This window comes from Lotus japonicus, chromosome 5 (assembly GCF_012489685.1).
Source record: "Lotus japonicus ecotype B-129 chromosome 5, LjGifu_v1.2".
In the NCBI taxonomy this organism is placed as follows: Eukaryota; Viridiplantae; Streptophyta; class Magnoliopsida; order Fabales; family Fabaceae; genus Lotus; species Lotus japonicus.
Window position 1 is genome coordinate 44,718,617 of NC_080045.1, and position 23,822 is coordinate 44,742,438.

The window sequence follows — 23,822 nt, forward strand, 5'->3', positions numbered from 1 at the left end:
GCTTGATATGGCTTGGGGTTTACGTTATCGTGCTCGAGTCAGGTTGATAGAAGCCCATGAGTCAGAGAAACCATAACCGCCAACAGTAAATGTTAGAATATAATATAAAGCCATTAATGTGGCCCTTACCCAACATCTTAAGCTTTTGAGATAAGTGGTTACTTTACATGGTATTAGATCCTCTATGACCAAGAGGTCTAGAGTTCGATCCTCGCTCCCCTCACTTTCTAATTAAAAAGTGGAATTTAATTAAGCACATGGTAGGTGGGTCTGTGCATTTATCCACGCTTCAAGCCCAAAGGGCTCTTGCGTGAGGGGGCGTGTTAGAATATACTCCCTCTGTCCCTAATTATAAGCTAAAGTTGTAAAAGCTAATATTTCTTTCCATATTTACCGTTGCATTTATTGGTTTTTTAATTCCAACATTTTGAAATTAAAACTCACTTTTATTCTCTTTCCTCCTACTATTACCCACTTAAATAGGGGTAAATATGAAAGATTGTACCATTTTTTTAAGGTGTTTGCTATGATACCTTAACCAAAATCAAGATATGGTACCCAAAATGAGATAATTCAATAATAAAGAGGCATGTACAAGTTATAATTTTGATGTTATTTTATCGTAGTGATGGAACGTTTCATTATTAGAGACATGAGATTTGTAGGTTGTGTTTTTTTAGGTTTAGTTCATCCGTCAATCATGGTCATTTTGCGTGCATCTCAACCATCATCATTCATCTCTACAACTAAACCATTTTTCATTAAAAAAACAAATTTCATGAGATGAAATTAATTGAATAGTAAAATGAAATGCGAAAATGTAAAATTTACCTAAAAAATATAACAATCATCTATTAAATTACTCAATACGGGTACCATACCCAAAATATTTTATGGGTACCACAGAATTAACTTTTTTTTAAAACCAATGCATTCATTAAGGTTTTCTTAATAAGCGTGATTTTTACAACTTTAACTTATAATTAGGGACAGAAGGAGTAATATAAAACCATTAATGTGACCATTATCCAACCGTTTAAACTTTTGGGATAAGTGGTTACTTTATAGTAAATAACCGCTCAAAACCCCTAAATCAATTAATCAATCATTATGTCAATGCTAAGGGAAATTAGGATCCGACATATTCACTATAATGCTATTCTTGAGCTTGTGCTTGGTATTCTAATCCTCGACCTTTGGGACTTCAGAGTTTTAAGAGAACAACTTATGCATAAACATATTGGTATCTAGAACTTAATATGAAATTGCCAACTTGTTCAAAATTATATGTGATCCAAGACTTCTTAAATAATGACAAAACTAATAAATGATTTCCATGGCAACATGCAATTAGAAAATACTTTCTTAGGCTGGGGGTCGCCCTTGCCAGTGAGTATTGCAATCCTCGATACAGGCATCTTTCTCAACAGGGCCGGCCTTGGGCCTGTGCAAGCAGGCCCACAGCCCAGGGCCTCCAAAAAGAAGGGGCCTCAAAAAAAAATTTGTGAGATATATTTCCAAACATATAAATTATTAATGTTCAAAACTATTCTAATATAGTGAGCTAGTTCAATGGAAAAGCACTATGCTCTGGAACCTGAGTGGTACAGGTTCAAATCCTCCTGGTGGTAATTTTTTAGCCATTAATTCGAATTTAAATTCAAAATTTATGCAAAAAGTCAGGGGTCTCTGGGATTTGAACCCGCGCGAGCTGCATGGCCAAGAGATGCGTTGCCAAGCGAACCAACGCATTGCTAGTTATTAATTCCAGACATTAGTTCTATATAGCGGTGTTTTAAGAGCTTAATTAGCATTGGAATGTGGAAGGTTTCCTTGGGTTCTTCTACCTAATTTACTAGATAAGTGGATATTAATTGGTGAACCAATTAACTCTGAAAATGCTTAATGGGTTAGCATTGAAAGCAATTGAGAATAATATGTTGGAGAATATACAATATGAAACTTGATTGAAAATTTTGCTTCAAAAAATGCTAGGAGAGAGGCTTTTTTTTAGTTAATTTTTTTTTTTTGAATTATATTGACTAGAATATGACATTTTATTTATGTTAGTCACATATTTTTTAAGTTGTTGATGCTATTTATAATTTAAATAGATAATGTTCTTTAAAAAAAAATTATTGGGGGTCTATTTTTATTATTTGCACAGGGCCTCCAAAATGTCGGGACCGGCCCTGTTTCTCAACCAAATCTGTTAAGTGAATCACTGATGATTCGTGTACAAGGATAGAGGATATTAGTCAGCTTTCCTTGTCTCTTTGTGGTAGACTACTCACTGATTTGATGGAATTAATTGATAAAAAAACTTTAGTCATTCACGTTTCCTATCATCGAGAATCAAATTCCAACAAGTAAGATTGGGGGACATTGTGCATCTCATACCCGCAACTTTAATAAAATTGTGCTTTTGGGATCAATTCACCCTTTTAATTTTTATCTGCGGCCATATTTGAAGAGTAAAGGAAGCTACGTTGAAACTTCTCGATGTGCTTTTATATGCTTAAATCATCTTCTTACGACACTAAGATATCAAATCATGTATGTATCGCCGGCCATGTGATTCTGAGATTATAATTATACGTATAGATGTGCAAAGACTAATTTGGAGGGAGAAAGTATATTGATAGTAAGCTTCACTTCCATATATAACTATTTTCTTTCATCACAGTTTTTATTAACTTTACCTTATTAATTCCAACTTGTTATTGAGTGTCATGTTCTAAAATATTCTTTTACTAGTGGATGAACCCATATAAAAGAATTGCAACCAATAAAATCAGCTCTCACATTAAAATATATAATATCAAATGTTAGAAAATGCAGCTTTATAAACTACATTCTTAGTCTTTGTAGCTATTTTTCATTATTTATCACTAGTAAATCTTCATATCCCCTTCCTAGTTATAACCATTGAAAGCGCAAGGTACAATTGATCATAAATAAATACTAAATACTAGTTTTAGAGGTATATTCCAACATGATATAAATATTGTCACTTGTCAGTCATCTCTTAGGTTTATTTATAAATTGTGATGTTCACTCTTAAATGAATTACCCAATAAATTTAGCATTGCTCTCCAATTTAATTTCTTCTTTTATTTTCCAAACTTTTCTAATTAGATTTATTTTTATTTTTTAGGGTTGTAATTAGATCTTAGTTGTTCTTGTTTGATAGGAAATTGCTTCCTATATATATCATACTCTATCTTCCTTTTACTATACTCTATCTCCTAATAACTCTCATGAATAAATGTGGGGGAATCATACATATAAGCCAAAGGAATTGTTTTAAGATCAAATTTCAGTACTTTTAGAGATTAATGAGGTAAAATCATAATTGAATACATCTAAAGTGACTTCCAAAACAAAATTAATCTGACCATATAAGATCCATAGACTCAGTCTTGTATAGTTAGTTGCCATGAAATGAATTTACATAGTGATGACTTATGTGTGAAGTCAATAAAAAAACTAAAAATTATAAAAAAAAGACAGTCAAATCAGACTTTTCATGCTTGCGTTGCAGAAGAAACACGTTTCATATATTGAAAAGGTGAAATTAGTGTGAACAAAATATATTTTCCCAAGAGAAACGTATATATGGATGCTCTTCTACCTAATTATGTATTGCACTGCGACTCCAGAGTCTTCACCATATACTTATTATATACCACACAAACAACAAACTCATGCTCCCATTAAGTTTCACCTCATATTCATATGCATATAATTGAATGTTGGAGTTAGCTAGCTAGTTGAGCTCCCCAACATTGTCAATCATATCAATGGCTGCTTCAAGTTCAATCTCTCACATGCTCATTCCCTCCCCCAAAACGCACCAACCTATAAGCTTCCGATCCAAACTAAACCCAACACCACCACCATCTCTCCCCCAAAACCAAAAGTCAACAAAACTCATCGTCCACTCCAAAAGCTCCTTATCCATGTCACCAACCACCACCACCAGCGAGCTCCACAGAGAACAACAACATCAACAAGAACCAGCAGTAGTAATGCATCAAACTACATATCATAAGTCAGAGGAACAACAGCAACTCTCCGACGTGTGGCGCGAAATCCACGGCGAGAATGAATGGGCCGGGCTTCTAGACCCCATGGACAAGACACTACGGCAGGAGCTGATCCGCTACGGGGAGATGGCTCAGGCCTGCTACGACGCCTTCGACTTCGACCCTTTCTCTAAGTACTGCGGGAGCTGCCGCTTCACCCGCGGCAACTTCTTCAACTCCCTTGGCATGAGTGACCACGGCTACACCGTCACGCGCTACCTCTACGCCACCGCCAACATCGACCTCCCCAAATTCTTCAAGCAGTCTCGCTGGCCCAAGATGTGGAGCAAGCACGCCAACTGGGCTGGGTATGTTGCTGTCTCGGACGACGCCACCTCCCGCCGCCTCGGCCGCAGGGACATCACCGTGGCATGGCGCGGCACCGTCACGTACCTTGAGTGGGTGGTGGACCTCATGGATTTCCTCATACCCATCTCCTCCCAGTCCATCCCCTGCCCTGATCAAACAGTTAAGGTTTGTTAATTAGCTCCTGCTCTTACGGTTTTACCTATAAAAGATGGTTTATTTACCACACACCTCACTTACTTTTTCTTTCTTTTTCATTCACTTGTTTTGTATTTCTCTTCTTCTACTTTCATATCATGCCACATGTTTCATTGTCTTTTTGTTCTACTTCAATCTTTAGCTGGGTGGTGTGAGTATAAAGTGTCATACAATCTATTTCCATCAATATATTCTTTATGCATACAAAGAGGAATCAAATCTGATGGAGAATATCAACCTCAAAAGATACCAACATTTTTTTTTACATAGGAAAGTAAATATACCAACAACTTAAATGAATTATCAAATTTGTTAACTAAATAGTTTATGCTATTTTTGGCACAAAGGTGGAATCTGGGTTCTTGGAGCTTTACACCGACAAAGAACAAGACTGCAGTTACTCCAAGTACTCGGCAAGGGAACAAGTTCTTTCAGAGGTGAAGAGGTTGATGGAGATCTACCATGATGAGGAGCTCAGCATCACCATCACGGGACACAGTTTGGGGAGCGCATTGGCTATTTTGAGCGCCTATGACATCGCTGAAACAGGGCTAAACATGAAGAGGGATAACAGCATTGTTCCAGTTTCCGTGATGTCATTTTCAGGTCCGAGGGTTGGGAATGCGAGGTTCAAGGAGAGGTTGGAAATGTTGGGGGTGAAGGTGTTGAGGGTGGTGAATGTACATGATTTGGTGCCCAAAACGCCAGGGTTTCTGTTCAATGAACATAGGCCGCTGGCAGTGATGAAGATTGCGGAGGCTTTGCCTTGGAGTTATTCACATGTTGGGGAAGAGTTGGTGTTAGACCATAAGAACTCGCCTTTCCTAAAGCCTGATGCCGATGCTGTATGTGCCCATAACTTGGAGGTTCTTTTGCATTTAATTGACGGGTAAGTGTTCATTCCACACCTTTTTTTTTATCTTTACCATTTTTTCTTCTAAGAAGTCATTAGTTATGGTTACAATTGATATTTTAATTGATTTTATTTGTAAATATCTTGTTTAAAATTAAATATTTAAAGTCAAAAGTTAAAGTGTATCTATTTCAGCAATTAAGAATTAAAGAATGAATTTCATAAAAATAAGTGGAATTTAAATAATGCAGCTGTAAATGTAATAGAACAACTGAAACATCAATCAAGCCTTTTAAAATAGACAAACAGGGTGACCACGTGAATCATGTCTAAATGGTAAGGTTTCAGAGTAGAAAAGTTTTCAATATCGACGTACAATAATGTAGAAAGAAATGATTGTTATTGGGAAAACAAGGAGAATAGTTGGCAACAATTGGCCTCAAGTTTACCATAACTGTTAGACCATAGTAGTTGGCAACAATTGCCATCAAGTTTCTCATAGTCAGTGTATAGTACGCACTTGGGATCAGGTTTCCATAACAATTAACAACAATGATTTTAAAGACTTTCCTATTACCTTCCTATTTCCACCTTTTATTTTCTTCCTACATTTTTTTTCTATTATTTCATTAATCACATTTTATATATATTTTCTCTTTTATCTTCATTAAAAAGGGATGATATACGACGTACTCACGTACATCCAGATATAACTCCCATAAACAGATAAACTCTACCTTGTAAGGAACTCACATTTGTTTAGAAGAATAAATAATTAACTATTAATTGTAATTTGTAAACTTCAGTCTGTATTTTAGGTAGGATAGGTCTAGATTAGGGAATCCATTGATTATTGTAAGCATGTAACTCCAGGACATGGGAGATCAGAACTATATAGCTATTACTATAATACTAGTTACACGCATAAAAAAATTGGTCAAATCGGGGAAGGAAAGTGATAGATGGTTAGTATAATAAGGTTTCAATATTTTAATTAGCTGCCCATGATCACTAAATGTGAATAATGGTATTCTTTTAGGGCACACACACATTACGACAATGAAATGGTGCATTATTGACTAAAATATGGGAATGCACACAAATTAATTATTATCTAGTGGGATTTCATTATTTAAAGTTTTTTACTGAGGCGTTCATTTTTTTTTTTTGCTACATCGGAAAATTTTACCGAGGCGTTCATACCATTATAGAATTGATTTTTTTTTACGAGGGAACCAGTTTTTAGTTTTCTTTATCTTGTGTTCATAGTAGAAATACTTATAGTTTATTGGAAGGTTAATATAATACAACAATGATTAATGTTCACCCTTTGAGTGTAGATCACTACAGAAATATAAAGAGATAATAGATAAATGATATATGATATATGATGTGATGTGATTAGAAGAGAGGGATATGTGATTAGAAGATAGGGATGAAGAGAAATAATATGTCCCAATGTGTATGTACCATTTGGTGGTACATATTATTACTTATTAGTGAAGTAATATTGGTTTCATATGACTGATACTAGTCGTTTGACCAGTCAAACCTAAGAGACGACATATTTCTTCACCATCGAGTTGGTCAAGGGATGAAAACAAAACGATGTAGCAATTTGAGCAAATTAAATAGTGACACTCACATTATAGTATAACATTAGAAAGTGATATGTAGTAGATTAACAATTAAACCAAGCTTAATTAATTTCTGCTGATGATAGTGTCTAATCATGATGATTTTAACTTAACGTTTGCTGAAATCACTCATGCAAGTGGGGTTAATTAACTTTTGGCTTGGCTGCATTTATACGCAGATACCACGGAAAGGGGCAGAGGTTCATCCTATCAACTGGTAGAGACCCTGCTTTGGTGAACAAGGCCTGTGATTGCTTAAAAGACCATTACTTGGTTCCACCACACTGGAGGCAAGATGAGAATAAGGGCATGATCAGAGGCAATGATGGACGCTGGGTGCAGCCTGAACGACCAAAACTTGACGATCATCCTGAAGATATGCTTCACCATCTCAGGCAACTAGGTCTCACTTCATCTGATATTTGAATGATGAACTGAACAGAGAGTGATATATATAACATTGGAACTGGATTTATTAAAGACTTTGTGGTGAGGTCGTAAATGTGAATGTGAATGAAGTTATGATAATAATGTATATACTGAGTAGAGAGATAAAACCACCTAATAATGAGAAGTCAAAGAGATGATGATAAACATAGAAGGAATTATGATGAAAGAAAATATATATTCACACTGATACTATTTCTGAAGACTAGGACATGTGCCCTTAATATTTGGTCTGGTCTTTTGGATTTTGAAGAGAATTTTTTACGCCCACTGTCAGTAATGGTAGATTTCGGACGGATTACTGATAGCCACAAATCTATCGGTATAACCTGCGTTTGGTAATAGTTACCATGGTAACTTACCGACGGAAAAGGACGTCGGTAACTTACCGTCAGTAACCTAATGACGGAGAAAGGCTGTTTATAACTTGCCATGACATTCCCCTGTCTTTGGCACTATCCTTGTAGTTTAGAGTGTTGTCCAAGAATAGAGCAACAATCAATGCAACAGCTGGAAAATAGAAGACAGTGTAAAGGAAATCATTGAACTACAAAACCAAAGGGGGGAAATAACTTCATTGAAAAGAATGCTATGTAAAGCTGTCAAGCAGCTCTTTTGAGGGCAGTAATCAATTCAGTTTCAAAGGACAGAAGTTCTTTTCCAAATGATTGAAAATAATACAGTAATATAATAGTAATTATTGATATATGGAGGGAAATTAGCTCTTCTCATGATTTGTCTCTAGGCATGTAGAATAGATAAGCAGATAGATAGATAGATAAAACAACAAACTCACCCATCCAGCCTGAAATATTGTGAGGTATTTTATGCTTCTACATGAGAAAGGCTATGAGAGTGCATAATGAATTGATAATGTAAACGCATCTGCACAATTTAACAGCCTCACTTAGGACTTAGGAGAAACTACAAGGAGAATTGTGAAGCTTCCATCAAGCCTCTCTAAAATCACTGTACAGCAGAAGAGGGGAAAAGAAAGAGTAATTGACCAGTGTGTCTTATGTCAAATTACAACTTATATATTGTAATGGTTCTTCTATTTAGTACCGGAATCCTTTCTTGACCTATAACATTCCTTATCAAAATATAAAATCCATTACTTTGACTGCAACCTACTTGGAAATTGTAACAAATGCTTTCTAAGAAAGCAATAATCTTACCGGTACAATTGATAAGTTTGCTACATATATCTAGATTTCCATTTCTATTCTGCAGCTCTTGTTCCTTAAAAAGCTACAGATTCAAATTAAAGTTGTAACTAACTTACATGAACTTGCATCTCTTTAATTAAGGACATATCGAAAAATTTGCAAAAAAAAAAAACTAAGGATAAAAGGAAGAATTAAAAAGCATTTGCAGATGCCATTAGAGTGATAATCAAATAAAATGCATCAAAATCAGAGTATGCCTCAAGCAAATTCAAGTTTAACGTACCAGAGTAGGCCACGTGGAGGAGGAACATCCAAAGAAGTAAAGCCACTAATGCATTGGGCTGCAGAACCTTCACCCACCTTCAGTATGTACTGAAGAAACCAAAATGAAAACTGGATGAGGGACGAACATGGCAACCATTCATGCATAAATGAATGAGTTAAATACATTGCAAACCTCCATACTAGCTTTATCTTAAAGACTATAGTCAGTTTTTGTTTTCATGTTTTTTATAGGAATTTGTCTTTCCCTCCGGTAATCCCTTTTTCTCTTCACACTTTTTCTCATAATAATAAAAGCAACTAATCAGGTCTGAAATTATACCTCCTACGGAGCAAGATCAAAAACCTTTCCACCAATAATAGTGAAGAAAACAATAGGCATTGAAGAGATCTTTCCACAGGCAACAGATGATGCTCCCATTGGGTTAGGCATTTTATCACAAAACTGCAATAATCATGAAGAAGCTGAAGTCAATAGGCGAAGTAGGATTTGAGTACACAAATGGCAAAATAAAGACTCAACTACAGTGCTTGATCATTCCAAGAAAGCTTGATCATTGCAAATTCATATTGTATTACGAGCATCACTAGCATTACAATCTATACCTCACAGTGCAATCTATAACAGTACTAGCAAGAAAGTGTTTGATGTAGTAGTGAACCTTTGAAACCCCAAACACTAATTCCTATAGTTTTCCAAAAAATTATATATCTGCTAATGACCTTGGTACACAAAAATAGCAGCAGTCAGCCAAACAAATCTAATGAACTGAATCAACAACACTTGAAAGGTCACTGAACAGTGAACACTGATAGCAACTCTAAGTCAAGTAATTGAAATTAACATACAGAACTGCATCAGACAAATTGGCATCATTAGCATCAAATACTTATGACCACTCAACAGCAATAGCAGTATTTTAAAATATTGCCACAGCCCCAGCTTTGAAAGTCCCGCAGAAAATTTTCAGCAACAATCCCTGAACTCTCACTTAGCTTTATTCTTTCTATTCCCCCACTGATTAGAACAAGTAATCTTTCTCACTACCTTCCTTTATTCAAGTTCTTGTGTTCTCTCTTAGTATTTGTGTGGGGTGGAAAGAAACAAAGCATAAAAGGGCAATGCAAAGTGAACAAACTTTTACAACTGTCTCTCCACAAAGATGACCATTCCCTTCCCCCCAATACTCTTTTTCACTTGTCTCTTTTGCTTCCCCCGCAAGCAAGCGCATTTCAGATCTGATATCCCAGAAAGGGGATAGTGACCGTCATGCAAGCAACTTAGAAACAATCCCCCACTCCCCTTCTCCCCCCAAAAAAAATATGCATGTGAGCTGGGAGCACACAAAATGATTCTAAAAATTAGCTTGTAATTACCATTATGGAATAATTCTTAACAAAGTAATTATCATGCTTTACAAGATAATTGCACTGTTGCATATTACAGTTGCTGCACAAACAACCCTATATTATTGTTTTCAACACCAGAGTTATTCTTTGACTAAATCTAAGCATGGTTTAAGCTTTAGGTTTTCAGCTATCAAAGCAATTTTAGGAGAAAAATTAGATATCTACAACTGCAATATATAGAAACTTTTTACCTACAGTGTTAAATTGACAACAAATAATAAAACTTCCATAAAATCCCTAAAAATGGACATCGATTTTTCATTGAAGGAAGTGCACACAATTATTCATACGACATCAATATGAATCGTTCAAACACAAGCGAAAATTGCAAATGAAAATCGGAGAGAAAGAGTGATACCTGAAGGGTTATGCGCTCTTGAGCCTCTCGAACCTTCACGGTTGAACAGGAGCAGGAGCGGCAGAAACCTTCACGTTTCGGTCGTAGTGTTGGATTCGCAGCCGAAAACCTCCTTCAGTTGCAGTGTTGTTGGTGGCGGTTGTGGTGGTGTACGGGAGAGACCGATGAGGGTTTGGGAGAAGGGGTTTATTGGGGGAATTAGATTTCCCACCCCCTGTTTTGGATTTCCCACCCCATTTAAAAGTGGGGAAAAACCAATATTGCCCCTCCGTGTTTTAGTCCGAAACTTCAACCTTCGGATCAGTACGAAACTTCATCCTTCGGATTAGTATGAAACTTCAACTTCCGGACACCTCTGACAGATTCTACCACATTTTTCAGCACCATTACTCCATAGCTTCACCTACCTCACCACCATTATGGCCTGCATAAACTCCTCAACCACCCAACCACCCCTCATTTATGGTTGAACACACTGTTTGGATTGGTCCTCGTGTTATTACCAACTTTGATTTAACAGACATAACAGAAGATTGATAATATGATTCATGTTTGTAATGTTGTAACCATGTCTGTAACCATGTCTGTAACCATATTATTAGCAAGAATATTTTCCTTCAGTATTGTAACGAGGTCTGTTTGTCCCATATTATTGTCACTGCATTTTCACGTTTCTGTCTTTGTGACAGTATCTGGTTTGAAAGATCCGAATCTTGAAGTTTCATATTAATCCGGTTTTTCAACTCTCGGACGTCTAAAAAAGGGGGGTGGTAAATTTAATTATGAAGCAGTCCGAAACTTATAGTCCTGGATTGATCCGAAACTTAAAGTCCTGGATTGATCCGAAACTTAAAGTCCTGGATAGATTCGAAACTTAAAGTCCTGGATAACTCTTACCAAGCAGCAGAATGCAGTAAGTTAAGACCAAACCAAAAGGCATATTCATCAATTACAATCTCAACCACCACCACAATTACAAACCAAACATTTCAACCCAACAATTCGTTAGGCAAGTCCTCCAAGACGGCCACGACACCGATCATGTTATTTTAACTGTAACTAAAGAATCCGAACTTTTAACTCTCGGACTAGTCCAGAACATCAACCTCTGGACTGGTATGGAGGTTTAAGTCCCGGAGGGTAGTCCCGACATTTTTTAAAAAAGGCTAGGGTGGCAATTCTAAAACAGGGGGTGGGAAATCTAATTCCCGTTTATTGGTTTAAGTTTCGAGCGAATAAGAAATTTTCACGGGATTTCAACATAGCTTTTTGCAAGGGAAAAAAAAACTTGATTTATTCATATTTCATTCTTTTTATTTCTCTCTTCGAGTTTTTTTCTTTTTCTTTATCTCACTACTCGGATGTGTGTTTTAAGTGTTAACAAAATATTATTTATTATAAAAACCACAGTGGACCGGGCGGGACATAAGCATCCCATATTCCCGCCCAAATCGAGCATTTAGATGAACGAAAGCAGCCATGGCGGGGTTTGTGGAACAATGACGAAGCCCGCCCTTCTTTTGGATGGGTCCACGCGCCAGCTGGAAGAATTCCTTTAGTTTTGTCTTATATGTATAAAGGCTTGGGCCCCGATTGTCAGGCCCAAGTACAGAGAAAGTCCACGTTATGACCATTCCCTCTATAAAAGGAGAGGTCAACCCCTTGTAAAAAGCACCTTTCGAACATTTAATGAGAATATTCCTTTTATGATATTTTTAGTACTCTGCTAGGGTTTACTTTCTGTCAGTTTCCGACGTCAGATCTCCCTAGTACGGAACACACAGCATATTACATCGTTTCCACTACCGGCTCTAAAATAACACCTTAGTGGACTAGTGGTTCTTGCAATTAACCCCCTCTATTTGTTTCATCATCCACCACCACCACACACGATGTATGAGCGAGTTTTAAAATTAGTTTCATTGCACGTTTGATCTCTAGTTTATCATGATTGTAAAATTTGGTTTCCTAATGTTTAAACAAGTAACTTTGGTTATTGGTCCCATGAATTTTAACTGTGAAAATTGGATCATTTCGTCTAACTTCTGTCCACTTGATGAGGGAGATAGTTGATGTGGTCTTCATTATATATGATCTTTGATCCAACCTATATTACATGTAGGTGTCATGTCGTTATTTTTTAATAAAAACCATGTTAATGAAATTAATTTAATTTAATTTAATTACTAGGAAATTTTGAAAAAACTAATGTGAATCACACGTTAGTTATCTTCTTCTTCAACCCTCCAACTTTCTGGTGAGGATGAAGATTCCGGCAAACCAAGCCTCAGTGGGCGCCAAATGGTGGCGATGTCGTTGTCCAAAAGAAAACCTCACCCCCTCCTATTGTCCTCTCTCTTCAACATTGCCTTGCTCTTCACCATCGCACTCCTTCTATTTTCACCACCTTTCTCACTTGTCAGACTGTAAAGCATCCATCTTTCTCATTTGTTGCATGGCCTTGTGGTTGTTCTTGTTGTTGTTTGATATGGGAATGGTTCATTGTGTCCGCAAGAATGAGAAAATAAAAATTGAGATGGTGGCTTGGTGGAGGTCATCACCGCTGCTACTAGGGTCTCCACTTCCCTTTTATCCTATCCTCTCTGCCACCCATCAACCACCCCCCTCACGTTGGTGACCGAAGCTAAGGATTTTCATCATAGTTGCACGGAAATTTTAACGACTAAAAAATAACCAAGGCAAGATGAAATCATCGAGGTTTGGAAGTCGACAGGGTCTTTAGGTTGCCCGGGGCTTTTCTTGATGAGACAGTTCGTTGGGCCTTAAAAGGACCAAGTCACCTAGCATTAATCTGACCTAAATCCTTAAGCCCACCTTCCAAAAATGAACCCTAATCATGCAACAATGAATCTAGGTTGCCTCGTTCCAATCAAAAGCCCATAAGTCATCTCACTTGAAGCAAAAAGGCAAAATGTGTCTTCTTTAACGACTAACATCTTCTCATTGTTTCGTCCATCACCTCATTCTTTCCATACCAATATGAACAAAATTTAAAAATAATGATTTAATTTTATATACCAACCCAATGACCAAATCTAAACCAAAGCTATAGCCCAAACCAAACCAAACCAATTAAATTTGATTTGCTTCAATTCTATTTTACCCCAAATTAATGAACACTCCAACTACATATGGATTGCACAACAAATCTTGCATAGTCTCACAACTTACTTACAACTTTAATATATTCAACTTATTTCCCCTTCTATGCAATTTCCCTCTACTTTTTCTTCGTATTTCTATTTTTTTCCCAATCATATCATAAATCATATCTCATTTTTTTTTCTATTAACATCTTTCTCTTTTAGGTGTGAGTGGAACACGTCATTTTTCATAAATTTATTATAGAACAAAATTCGTATAAGCGAGCACCTGACCTACCTTTGTGGGTCTCTCAACTGTCTGTGGGTATCGCAAGAATACGAAGACTTTGCCCGTATCACCAATCTTTATCAAATAGGAAAAACTTTTTCACGGAGCCCCGGGATCTTCCCAGCCTTCCACCAAAGCCACAACAATTTTTCTATCAGGAACACTATGTCATTTACAACCCCAAGACTAACATGTTTCAGTAGCTTTTTCTCTAGCTCTAGCTACACGTCCGACAGATTTGTGTCGTCGGACCAACCATTAGCACCATCTAGCGTTGATCCAGTTGCTGACAAGCGCAAGTTTTCATGAAATGAATGGTTATAATGATTGATAGACATTTATTAGGTGTAGACATTTAAGGAAAAAAATGAAGAAAATAGAAATAAGTAATATATGTTTTTGTTAAGAGCTTATTTAAGCTTATCTGATAACTTAAACTCTTATGCCAGTGTTTGGGAGAACTTATTTTTTTTTTTGATAAGCCATAAGAATATATTGAATATGAAGTACAATGAGTACTTCAACCAAATACAAGGAGAATGGAAAGAATAGAAAAAGCTAAAAGACAAAAAATACATGAAAGAAGTCCAAAGAATCCTCCTACTAGTGAAAGAACGCACCACCCACCACCTCCTTAATGACGTTTGGGAGAGCTTATGCAAACAGCTTATGGTCTACTATAAGCTGTTTTGAGCTTATTTTCATAAGTTATTCAGGATAACTTATGAAAAAGAGCTTATGCTTATATATATATATATATCTTATTTTCAATTTATTTCAATAAATATTTTAAAATATCTTATGAATAAGTGCTTATGTCATAAGCGCTTATGATCATAAATGCTTAATTAAACTGTGCTTTCAAACGGGACCATAATGTGATGTGATAAGAAGTGAAAAACAAAAATATGTTATTTATGAGTGTCTATTAGTTAAATGTCTATCAATCATCACCCTTAAATTTTCCTCATATTGAATGTTGAAGCTACCAAAATCGATCAACAACATTGTTAAACTTCAAAAAATAGAAAACATTGTCGATCAATTAATCCAATGGCTGCTTTAATCTCACACATGCTCATTATCCCCTTGTCCAAAACGCACCGAGCTAGCTTCCGATCAAAACCAATCCCACCACCACCATCATATCTCACCCAAAACCAAAAGTCAACAAACCTCACCGTCCGCAACAACAACAACAACTCCTCCGCCGCAACACCGTCAACCGCCTCCTGGCGCGAAATCCACGGTGAGAACGAATGGGCCGGGCTTCTGGACCCCATGGACCCAACCCTCCGACAAGACCTGCTCCGCTACGGGGAGATGGCACAAGCCTGCTACGACGCCTTCGACTTCGACCCTTACTCCATGTACTGCGGCACCTGCCGCTTCAAGCCCGGCAACTTCTTCAACGCTCTCGGCATGTCCCACCACGGCTACACCGTCACGCGCTTCCTCTACGCCACCACCAAGATGAACCTCCCTAGCCTCTTCAAGAAGTCTCACTGGCCCAAGATGTGGAGCAAGCATGCAAACTGGGCGGGGTACGTTGCTGTTTCGGACGACGCCACCTCAGAGCAGCTCGGTCGCAGGGACATCGCCGTGGTGTGGCGCGGCTCCGTCTCGTACCTGGAGTGGATGGCAGACTTCGTGATGATTTTCCTCAAACCCATCTCGCACTTCCTCCCTTGCCCCGATCAAGCAGTTAAGGTGAAAGTCATTAAGCTAGTTCATAGCTCAAAATTGTTTACATAAAAGTCAATTCTAAGTTATTGGGTTAAATAAGAAGTTTTTATTAAAATAGGTTGTTATTGATGTGACTTTTTAAATAAATTCTATATTAATTTTGCATATAAATATATTTCAATTCCATTTAGTTTATAGTTATGTAAAAAGTGTTTTTCAATAAAACTAGATAAATGATTTTTTAATAAATTATAATATTGAATTTAACTAATTAGAATGTGATTTTTGGAACAAGGTGGAACATGGGCTTTTGGAGCTTTACACCGACAAGAAACAAAACATCGATTCCTGCAAGTTCTCAGCAAGGGAACAAGTTCTTTTAGAGGTGGAGAAGTTGATGAAGATATATCACAACGAGGAACTCAGCATCACTGTCACGGGCCACGATCTAGGGAGCGGGCTGGCTACACTTAGCGCTTACGACATCGCTGAAACAAGGTTGAACGTGAAGAGAGATAGCCATGTCGTTCCGGTTTCGGTGATATCATTTTCGGGTCCGAGGGTTGGGAATGGGAGGTTCAAGGAGAGGCTGGAAATGTTGGGGGTGAAGGTGCTGAGGGTGGTGAACGTGCATGACGCGATACCCACGATACCAGGGTTTGTGTTCAACGAACAGAGGTCCCCAGCAGCGATGAAGCTCGCGGAGGATTTGCCGTGGAGTTATATGCATGTCGGGGTGGAGCTGGTGTTGGACCACAAGAACTCGCCTTTCCTAAACCCCAATGAAGATTCTGCCCTTGCTTGTGCCCATAACTTGGAGGTTCTTTTACATTTGATTGACGGGTTAGTGTTCATTCAATAACTATCTAATATCCATTTTGATACATTCATACTCGTTTTATCCTTCACCCTATTTTCACATACTTTGACTTATTATTATTTTTTTCTCTTATCACATCACTATCATACTTTCATTTATTTCTCTTATATTCATATATCTTACTATGTGGAGGTGGAATTACCGACAATCATTTTCTTTTTTAAAAATTTATAAAATAATTTAAATTAGAAATAACTTAACATAAATAATAGATGCCGCATGCATAGGAGGAGTAGGTACCAAAGTACTAAAAAAAATTCCTTCTAGTTGGGAATTGTCATCAGGTTTCCACTACAATAATGATAAAGACTCTTATTATTTTCTTCTCTTCCCACCTAATAATAAGAGAGAAGAAAATATAAAGTTTTCTGGCAGGTGAGTACATATAGTTTCTTAATACATCTTGAATTATTTTATGGTTATATTTTTCTGGCAGGTGAATGAATATATAGAGTTTTCTTTATCTTAGTGTTCATATACTACTGATACCATATACTATGTAGATTCTCGGAAGGTTAACATAACTTCTCTACATTGGTTTCATATTACTAATTCTAGTTTTTGACTGGTCAAACCTAACAGACGATGTATTTTATTTTTTCACCATCGAGTAAGTCAAGGAATGGTAACAAAACGATGTAGCTATTTGAGCAAATAAAATAGTGACACTGACATTATAGTATAACATTAGAAAGTGATATGTAGTAAGTGGCTAAGTGGGGTTTATTAATTTTTGGTTTGGCTGCATTTATATGCAGATACCACGGAAAGGGGCAAAGGTTCGAGCTAGCTACCGGAAGAGATCCTGCTTTGGTGAACAAGGCCTGTGAAAAGACCATTGCTTGGTTCCACCAATTTGATTATAGAAGTATGTAAAAGGTTTTTGTTAGATTTTCTCCTTTTTGCACTCATTCAACCAAAATGGTTGAAGTTAGATACATGAAATGGTTGAAGCTATAGGTACTAAGACGTGGTTTAAATTTATACTCAGATGTGAATAATATATTAATATTATAGTCTAAATAATTAATTTATTAACGTATAGTCATAACTTAATTCTTTTATGAAAAATGGGTCCTTAGTTAGAGCTAAATGGGTGACTTTCTTGCTCAAAAGTAGGGATGAATACAACTTGACACATCTCATTGATCCAACTTGGGCCAATTAAGCTGGCATTTTACCTGACTTAATTCCAACAACATCAAATTCGATACAAATGTATTATTTAATATCAAATTTCCTCAGCAAATTTCCTCTTAATTTTGTACATAGAAGGGCTGGGGAGAAAGGGAAGATAAATTAAAAATGGCGTATTATAGCTCCCAAAATCCCAGGTTCTGGAATGTTAAAAGATAATTACAAGCAAAACTAGAGTCGTTGCAGACGACCTCAATGGGATGATAGTTCATGTATAGTCCTGAAAGCTCAGTTGATGGAGATCATTCATAATTCCGTCCTAATATTTTCACAACAGTCACACAGCAAACCTGCCTGGTTAAACATAAGAGAAAATGCAACTAGCCTATCAGATACTAAAATTATATATCATATCGTCATTTTGTCCAATTTGACGCTGCAAATATTGTAATAGAACATGCATATGTGACACATAACGCAAACACTTGCAATGGCAAATATAAGAGATGGACCAGATCCTTAAGTACATACTCAGTTCTGTGTTGCTTCTATCCTATAATTTTGGCTTCACCGTGATTTTGGAATGAGATTCCAAACATGAAGCCCAAAACACAGAGGCAAAAAAGCAGTAATAGGATTGAAGAATGAACCTAAATCATCATGAACTATGCTAAAAGATAACAAATGAAAAACTCCCCGGGTGTGGTTATATATCTGCAATAACTCAATAAGTAACCTTTTAAATATGGATGTGGTATCCTGAACCCTTAATTGAGTAGAAAACGAAAATGTGAGACTTTTAGGTAAATGGATACTACTAATGGAAGAACTTGGTAGTAACAATTGAAAAATTAAGGGACTTAATTTGAACAAAAATTATTAGAGGACTAAAATCGTACATTGATCATGATAGAGTAACCACAAGTGCATTTAAAACCTAATCTCTAAAGCTATATTATCATATGGAAGTCCACAGTTTCCATAGCAATTTATATACATGTTCCTAAGTTAAAATTGTATTTTTCAAAAATTCAAAAAAAAAAAAAGTGTTTCATCCTTACCTGAAGGCTCACCAGCTGGTTTCTTTAAGTAAAAGAATGGAAGCAAAGTAATCGTGTCAAACCCCTGCCGCAGCTTTCACTTCAGAATCTGACTTTCCCTGGAATATATTAAACAGAACAACCATTTTAAAATGGAAACTTACTATACAGATTCACAAAAATAGCAGCAAATAAATGCACATGTCCAAATAACAGGCCGTTGATTTGATTACACAGTCAAGCATTCCTGGCCAGCACAAGGCTGCTGTGACTGTGATTTTGCATGCTTTGAACATTCTGGTGTTTTTCAATTCCCAAGTGCATTCATTAATGGTTAAAAAGTAATCAAATTATTCAGTTAGCAGAACAGAATGCAGGATTATTTCTGCAGAAGATATCAATGGAAGAAACAAGCTAAAAATCCTTGATTTGATTTACCTCAGAAGGTTGGCTCTTTCGAATTTTCCTTGTGGGAGTCCTCATGGTGACAAATTCCTCAGCTGCAGTTGGGTGAATGCCAATTGTAGAATCAAAGTCTGCCTTTTTCAAGCCAGCTTTGATAGCAACTGCAAACCCCTGGTTATCAAGCAATCATGTAACAAAGTAAATTGAAGACTCATGTGTCATTATTATTAAAGCAATATGAAAAACATCCCCAACAATAAAAAAAACAACTAACCTGCGCAATTTCAGCAGCATCTTCTCCACACATGTGCAAACCAAGAACTTCATTTGTCTTTGCAGAGACTATTAATTTCATAAAAACGCGGTCTGGAAGCCCGGAGAGGGTAGCCTTCAGCGGCCTAAAATTTGCTGTGAAGATGTCAACATCACCATACTGTTGTACTGCCTGTGCAATAATCAAAGTGTTAGCAAAACATTAATCTGCATAATTTCTTAAAATATTTAGAAGATCATTGATCTAATGGGTTCAGAAACACAATAGTTCTTACACCTGTTCCTCTGTAAGACCAACTACTCCAATTGGTGGTTGGGAAAACACAGCAGAAGGAATAGCTCTGGAAAAGGATGAACATAAGACAATCAGTTAGGAGGCTGTCTTACGAAAACACAGCAGACTATATACGACCACCAATATGACAAGCAGGATCAGGAATATGAGTGATCAAGTTAACTGGAAAACAGAAACCAAAATCTAAACATTAAATATAAGCACAAATGAGTAACAGAATATTTGTTTTGTTAACACTTAGCGGTAGAACAGCAGCAACCACCATCAAGGAGCCACATACATTGATTAACCCATACCATTAGCAATATTGAACACCTAAATATCAAACCTCGTAAGCAATCCATTTTTTCTCCATCTCTTACAAACTACCCAGCCCTTTCATAATTTTAAAAATATATTTAAAGGAAATCATGCTAGCATCTGGACATTTTAAGAAATAATGGTTTGGTAATTGTAAATTTCATCATACAAACGCAAGTCATAAATTCACTGTCAAGTGTCAATTTGTTAACTATCAAATATTGCTGAAGAAAGTACTTCTCAAACAAAATAAAACCAGTCCAAATTTTTAACATTGTCATGCAAGATCAACATAATAATAACAATTGTCTAAACAGTTGGTTTTAGAATAATGACTTTTTACAAGAAGTCATTTGATGATATAAATTTGACATCCACACACTGTTCACTAAAGTCACCATTAAAGGCTTTTAGTAATACAGGTTCCTGACAATATATTAGAGAGAAACCAGGACTGAATTACAACATATAGCAAGATAATTTTAGCAAAAAACAGTGATGATCATACTAATAGGGCATTAGGGCAAGAGTTATATTTTGGCATAAACTTCAAAAGTAATCCTTGTTATCAAAGGATAACATTTTCGCCCTGTTCATTTCTTTAAACCATTGATTATCAATAACATTCTATCCAAGAAATCATCTGTGCTCCGGCTTAATGCACATAGTCATACAAAGAATGTAAACTAAAATTATTCTACATTTAAAACTTGGAACTTGTACTCTTGTTTGGTGCGATGCATTAAGAATATAATACCTATAATCAGGTTTTGTTGGCTCATTCTGAAACAACGTTTTTGTTAATGCCACGCCCTCCATCAAAGCAACTGGAGTGAGGTTCACCCTGTTTGTAACGTCTCCAATTGCCCAAATTGAAGGAACTGATGTTTGAGAGTATTCATCAACCTGGGTGGAACGGGAGTAGTAGGAAGCATAAGTAAGACTCACTAAACATATGAATAACTATGACATGGATGAAAACCAGTGATAAGCTTAAACTACCTCTATTGCTCCATCTTTAGCAATTTTCACACCAACAGACTCCAGCCCTAAGTTCTGCAGTGAAGTTGCAGTTCATAAATGCATCCACTATGTTAGTATCTCTTTCTGTTACATGTATAAAATAAGAAGAGAATTGCACAGACAAAATTTGACTAACAAACTTCAAGAGTATGCAACCTTTGAGGAAATTGAGCCAATTAAGAAGTGTGTGCATATAAACTGGAGTTCAAAAGTTACAAATCATATAGAAATTAACATTCAGCATCAACCCGTAATTATTCAAGGAAAAATAAGCATGGAACTGAATCTGTAATGTTTGAAAAGACACATATTTATAGTCCTGAAGGTGTATTAAGGGAAAACATGGACATTTAAGAGAATAAATACGGTTATGCTTCAACTATTGCCATTTGATCATTTGAATTCTATTACTGTGTCCTTATTCACCTTATTCACATATTTTTAATTGAAAGTCAATATAGGTAACCACAAACATCTACCCTCCAAATCATTTTCTATGCTGAAAATACTTTTTCAGTATGGAATATAGTTTGACCAAAAAGCAACTGCAGAAAAAAATTACATAATTGAAATTTTATACCTTAGTGTTAGGTCTCCGTCCTGTAGCAAACATAATATGCGAGAAACCTTCCACTGTACCTTTGTTGGTCTTTAAAGTTAACGAACCATCAGCTGACTTCGTGATAGCTTGGGGAGATTCCTCAGTATGGAATTCAATACCTCCTAGAGACATCTGTTCTGCAACAAAATCTCTAACCTGCAGAAATAGTTCAAATTTTGAATGTGAACTGTGAAGAAAGCGTTAACATGAAGTAACCATACAATACTTTATATTGTCCAAGGTTTCTTACCTCTTCATCAAATCCCCGTAAAACCTGCTTTTGCCTTATAAATACATGAACCTCACTTTTCAAACCATGAAAGATGCCAGCAAACTCCAAGGCAATATAACCACCACCAACAATAGCTATCTTCTCCGGTTTTGATGGTAAATCAAGGGCCGCATCTGAATCTATGACATACTCTTTTCCAGGTAAATCAGGAATGAAGGGGCGGCCTCCAACAGAAACTAAAATATTTTTGGCAGTATATAACTTCCCATCAACTTGCACCGTGTGAGGATCTATAATCTGTTGGGTCACAAAAGCACTGTCAATACATGATAAACATAAATACTTCATCTTTCGTTCAATTACAAAGCTATTTAGTACTTCGAAATAGAACCAAAACATCGTCCCACCTTTCCATGGCCTTCAAGCAGCTTGACACCAGCATTGTTCAATATATTCTTATAGATTCCGGTAAGACGCTGCAACTCCGCATTTTTATTAGCTATCAAAGTACTCCAGTCATGCTGGGGTTCCGTCTCGTATCTCCATCCAAAACCATTACTTTCTTCAAATTCATGAGCATATTTTGATGCATAGACAAGCAACTTCTTTGGCACACACCCACGTATAACACAGCTATACAAATAACACAAAAAAAAGTTACAGATATGCATTTGGATTTTTCAGAAAGCCATAACAAAAAATCAATAGCATTGTTGATAATTTCAATAAGATTGAACAATCACACCAGGAAAAACTAACAAGTAGAAAAGTTAATTTGTGAACTTGTATTTTGGCCCCGTTTGGAAGAGCTCATTTGAGCTTATCTGATAGCATAAGGCCCTGTTTGGCAGAGCTTATTTGAGCTTATCTGATAGTATATGCGTTTATGCCAGTATTTGGGAGAGCTTATGCAAACAGCTTATGACCTGCCATAAGCTGTTTTGAGCTTATTTTCATAAGCTATTCAGGATAGCTTATGAAAAAGAGCTTATACTTATATATAGCTTATTTTTCAATTTATTTCAATAAAAAATGTAAAATACTTATGCATAAGCGCTACCATAAGCGCTTAATTAAGCTGTGTTTCCAAACGGGGCCTTTATCAATTCACATTTCTTGCTAGTTCAATCAAAATAAACCTAATCTGATTCAATTGAAATGCAGCATAAAAATTGCAATGAAAAACCCTAGCCTAGTGAACGGAAACTCACGTGCCGCCGACACCTCCGGTGGTATCGGAGGAGATGGTGGAGAAAGGGAGCTCACAGACAGCCACAGAAGCGCCGTAATTGATTGCAGCGAAGCGAGCGGCTCGGACACCACCGCTGCCGGCGCCGATGGCGAAGAGGTCGAAGTCGTAGTGGCGGGCGGGGTCGGCGCCGTTTTGAGAGTCGGCGCGGACGGCGAAGGTGCGGCGGCGGGGGGAGGAGAGAGAGATTAAGGATTTGGAGAGAGGGAGAATGGAAGGGCGAGAAAGTGGGAAAGTTTTGGTGAAGAAGTGCGTGGTACGTGTTAGAGTTGGCGAGCATGAGAAAGAAAGTGAAGTAGCAGCCATTGCTTGCTTCATCACTTGTCTTTCCGTGAACAAGATGGATGCCTTATTAGCTTGTCGATCGATTATGAATTTATAGCTTTTATTTTCGACTTTTTTTTTGAAAAATAGATTTTGGACTACTCGATGGAGGAATAATATCTAACATAATTTTTGTTTTTATGGTTAAATATCTTTTTCCTCCTAGTAAAATAATAGGTGTGAATTTGAATAAGTCCCTAAAAAAATTATAGAAATAACGAAAATAGTCATTGTCG

At 36.7% G+C, this 23,822-nt stretch overlaps 3 protein-coding genes and 1 long non-coding RNA gene across 6 annotated transcripts; 2 read left to right on the forward strand and 2 right to left on the reverse strand.

Annotated features, from left to right (window-relative positions):
- Positions 1 to 3,606: 3,606 nt before the first annotated feature.
- On the forward strand, positions 3,607 to 7,719 carry LOC130717056 (phospholipase A1-Igamma1, chloroplastic-like). The gene is made up of 3 exons (XM_057567160.1): positions 3,607 to 4,562; positions 4,940 to 5,481; positions 7,262 to 7,719. Exons 1-3 carry the CDS (start codon positions 3,804 to 3,806, stop codon positions 7,506 to 7,508), a joined length of 1,548 nt encoding a protein of 515 aa, XP_057423143.1. The 5' UTR covers positions 3,607 to 3,803; the 3' UTR covers positions 7,509 to 7,719.
- On the reverse strand, positions 4,407 to 11,122 carry LOC130717057 (uncharacterized). 2 transcript variants are annotated; one of them, XR_009012242.1, is made up of 5 exons: positions 10,749 to 11,122; positions 9,303 to 9,425; positions 8,982 to 9,070; positions 8,326 to 8,414; positions 4,407 to 4,545 (listed from the first exon to the last, which is right to left on the reverse strand). It is a non-coding gene; the product is annotated as an uncharacterized LOC130717057 (long non-coding RNA). The 2 variants fall into 2 exon arrangements; XR_009012241.1 differs by lacking the exon at positions 4,407 to 4,545 and adding an exon at positions 7,078 to 8,039 and having other exon boundaries at positions 10,749 to 11,120.
- Positions 11,123 to 15,056: 3,934 nt separating this feature from the next.
- On the forward strand, positions 15,057 to 17,745 carry LOC130716945 (phospholipase A1-Igamma2, chloroplastic-like). Its single transcript, XM_057567007.1, has 3 exons — positions 15,057 to 15,851; positions 16,123 to 16,670; positions 17,466 to 17,745. The coding sequence occupies exons 1-3, from the start codon at positions 15,195 to 15,197 to the stop codon at positions 17,581 to 17,583; spliced, it is 1,323 nt and encodes a 440-aa protein (XP_057422990.1). The 5' UTR covers positions 15,057 to 15,194; the 3' UTR covers positions 17,584 to 17,745.
- Positions 17,746 to 17,852: 107 nt separating this feature from the next.
- LOC130716944 (glutathione reductase, chloroplastic/mitochondrial) lies at positions 17,853 to 23,621 on the reverse strand. 2 transcript variants are annotated; one of them, XM_057567006.1, is made up of 11 exons: positions 23,225 to 23,621; positions 22,421 to 22,646; positions 22,032 to 22,310; positions 21,761 to 21,937; positions 21,160 to 21,213; positions 20,915 to 21,063; positions 19,840 to 19,903; positions 19,564 to 19,734; positions 19,323 to 19,460; positions 18,906 to 19,003; positions 17,853 to 18,163 (listed from the first exon to the last, which is right to left on the reverse strand). In XM_057567006.1, the coding sequence occupies exons 1-10, from the start codon at positions 23,578 to 23,580 to the stop codon at positions 18,962 to 18,964; spliced, it is 1,656 nt and encodes a 551-aa protein (XP_057422989.1). In that variant the 5' UTR covers positions 23,581 to 23,621; the 3' UTR covers positions 17,853 to 18,163; positions 18,906 to 18,961. The 2 variants fall into 2 exon arrangements, with proteins under 2 accessions (XP_057422989.1, XP_057422988.1); XM_057567005.1 differs by having other exon boundaries at positions 17,853 to 18,198.
- Between the last annotated feature and the right edge of the window lie 201 nt (positions 23,622 to 23,822).

What these genes read in the sequence shown, in the direction of transcription:
- LOC130717056 (XM_057567160.1), top strand. Translation starts at nt 3,804, where the DNA reads ATGGCTGCTTCAAGTTCAATCTCTCACATGCTCATTCCCTCCCCCAAA. An exon ending in GCCCTGATCAAACAGTTAAG is followed by an intron (nt 4,563 to 4,939) that starts GTTTGTTAATTA and finishes TTTGGCACAAAG; the next exon opens with GTGGAATCTGGGTTCTTGGA. An exon ending in CTTTTGCATTTAATTGACGG is followed by an intron (nt 5,482 to 7,261) that starts GTAAGTGTTCAT and finishes ATTTATACGCAG; the next exon opens with ATACCACGGAAAGGGGCAGA.
- LOC130716945 (XM_057567007.1), top strand. Translation starts at nt 15,195, where the DNA reads ATGGCTGCTTTAATCTCACACATGCTCATTATCCCCTTGTCCAAAACG. An exon ending in GCCCCGATCAAGCAGTTAAG is followed by an intron (nt 15,852 to 16,122) that starts GTGAAAGTCATT and finishes TTTTGGAACAAG; the next exon opens with GTGGAACATGGGCTTTTGGA. An exon ending in CTTTTACATTTGATTGACGG is followed by an intron (nt 16,671 to 17,465) that starts GTTAGTGTTCAT and finishes ATTTATATGCAG; the next exon opens with ATACCACGGAAAGGGGCAAA.
- LOC130716944 (XM_057567006.1), bottom strand. Translation starts at nt 23,580, where the DNA reads ATGAAGCAAGCAATGGCTGCTACTTCACTTTCTTTCTCATGCTCGCCA. An exon ending in CTAAAGATGGAGCAATAGAG is followed by an intron (nt 21,064 to 21,159) that starts GTAGTTTAAGCT and finishes CGTTCCACCCAG; the next exon opens with GTTGATGAATACTCTCAAAC. An exon ending in ATGCTGCTGAAATTGCGCAG is followed by an intron (nt 19,461 to 19,563) that starts GTTAGTTGTTTT and finishes CTTGATAACCAG; the next exon opens with GGGTTTGCAGTTGCTATCAA.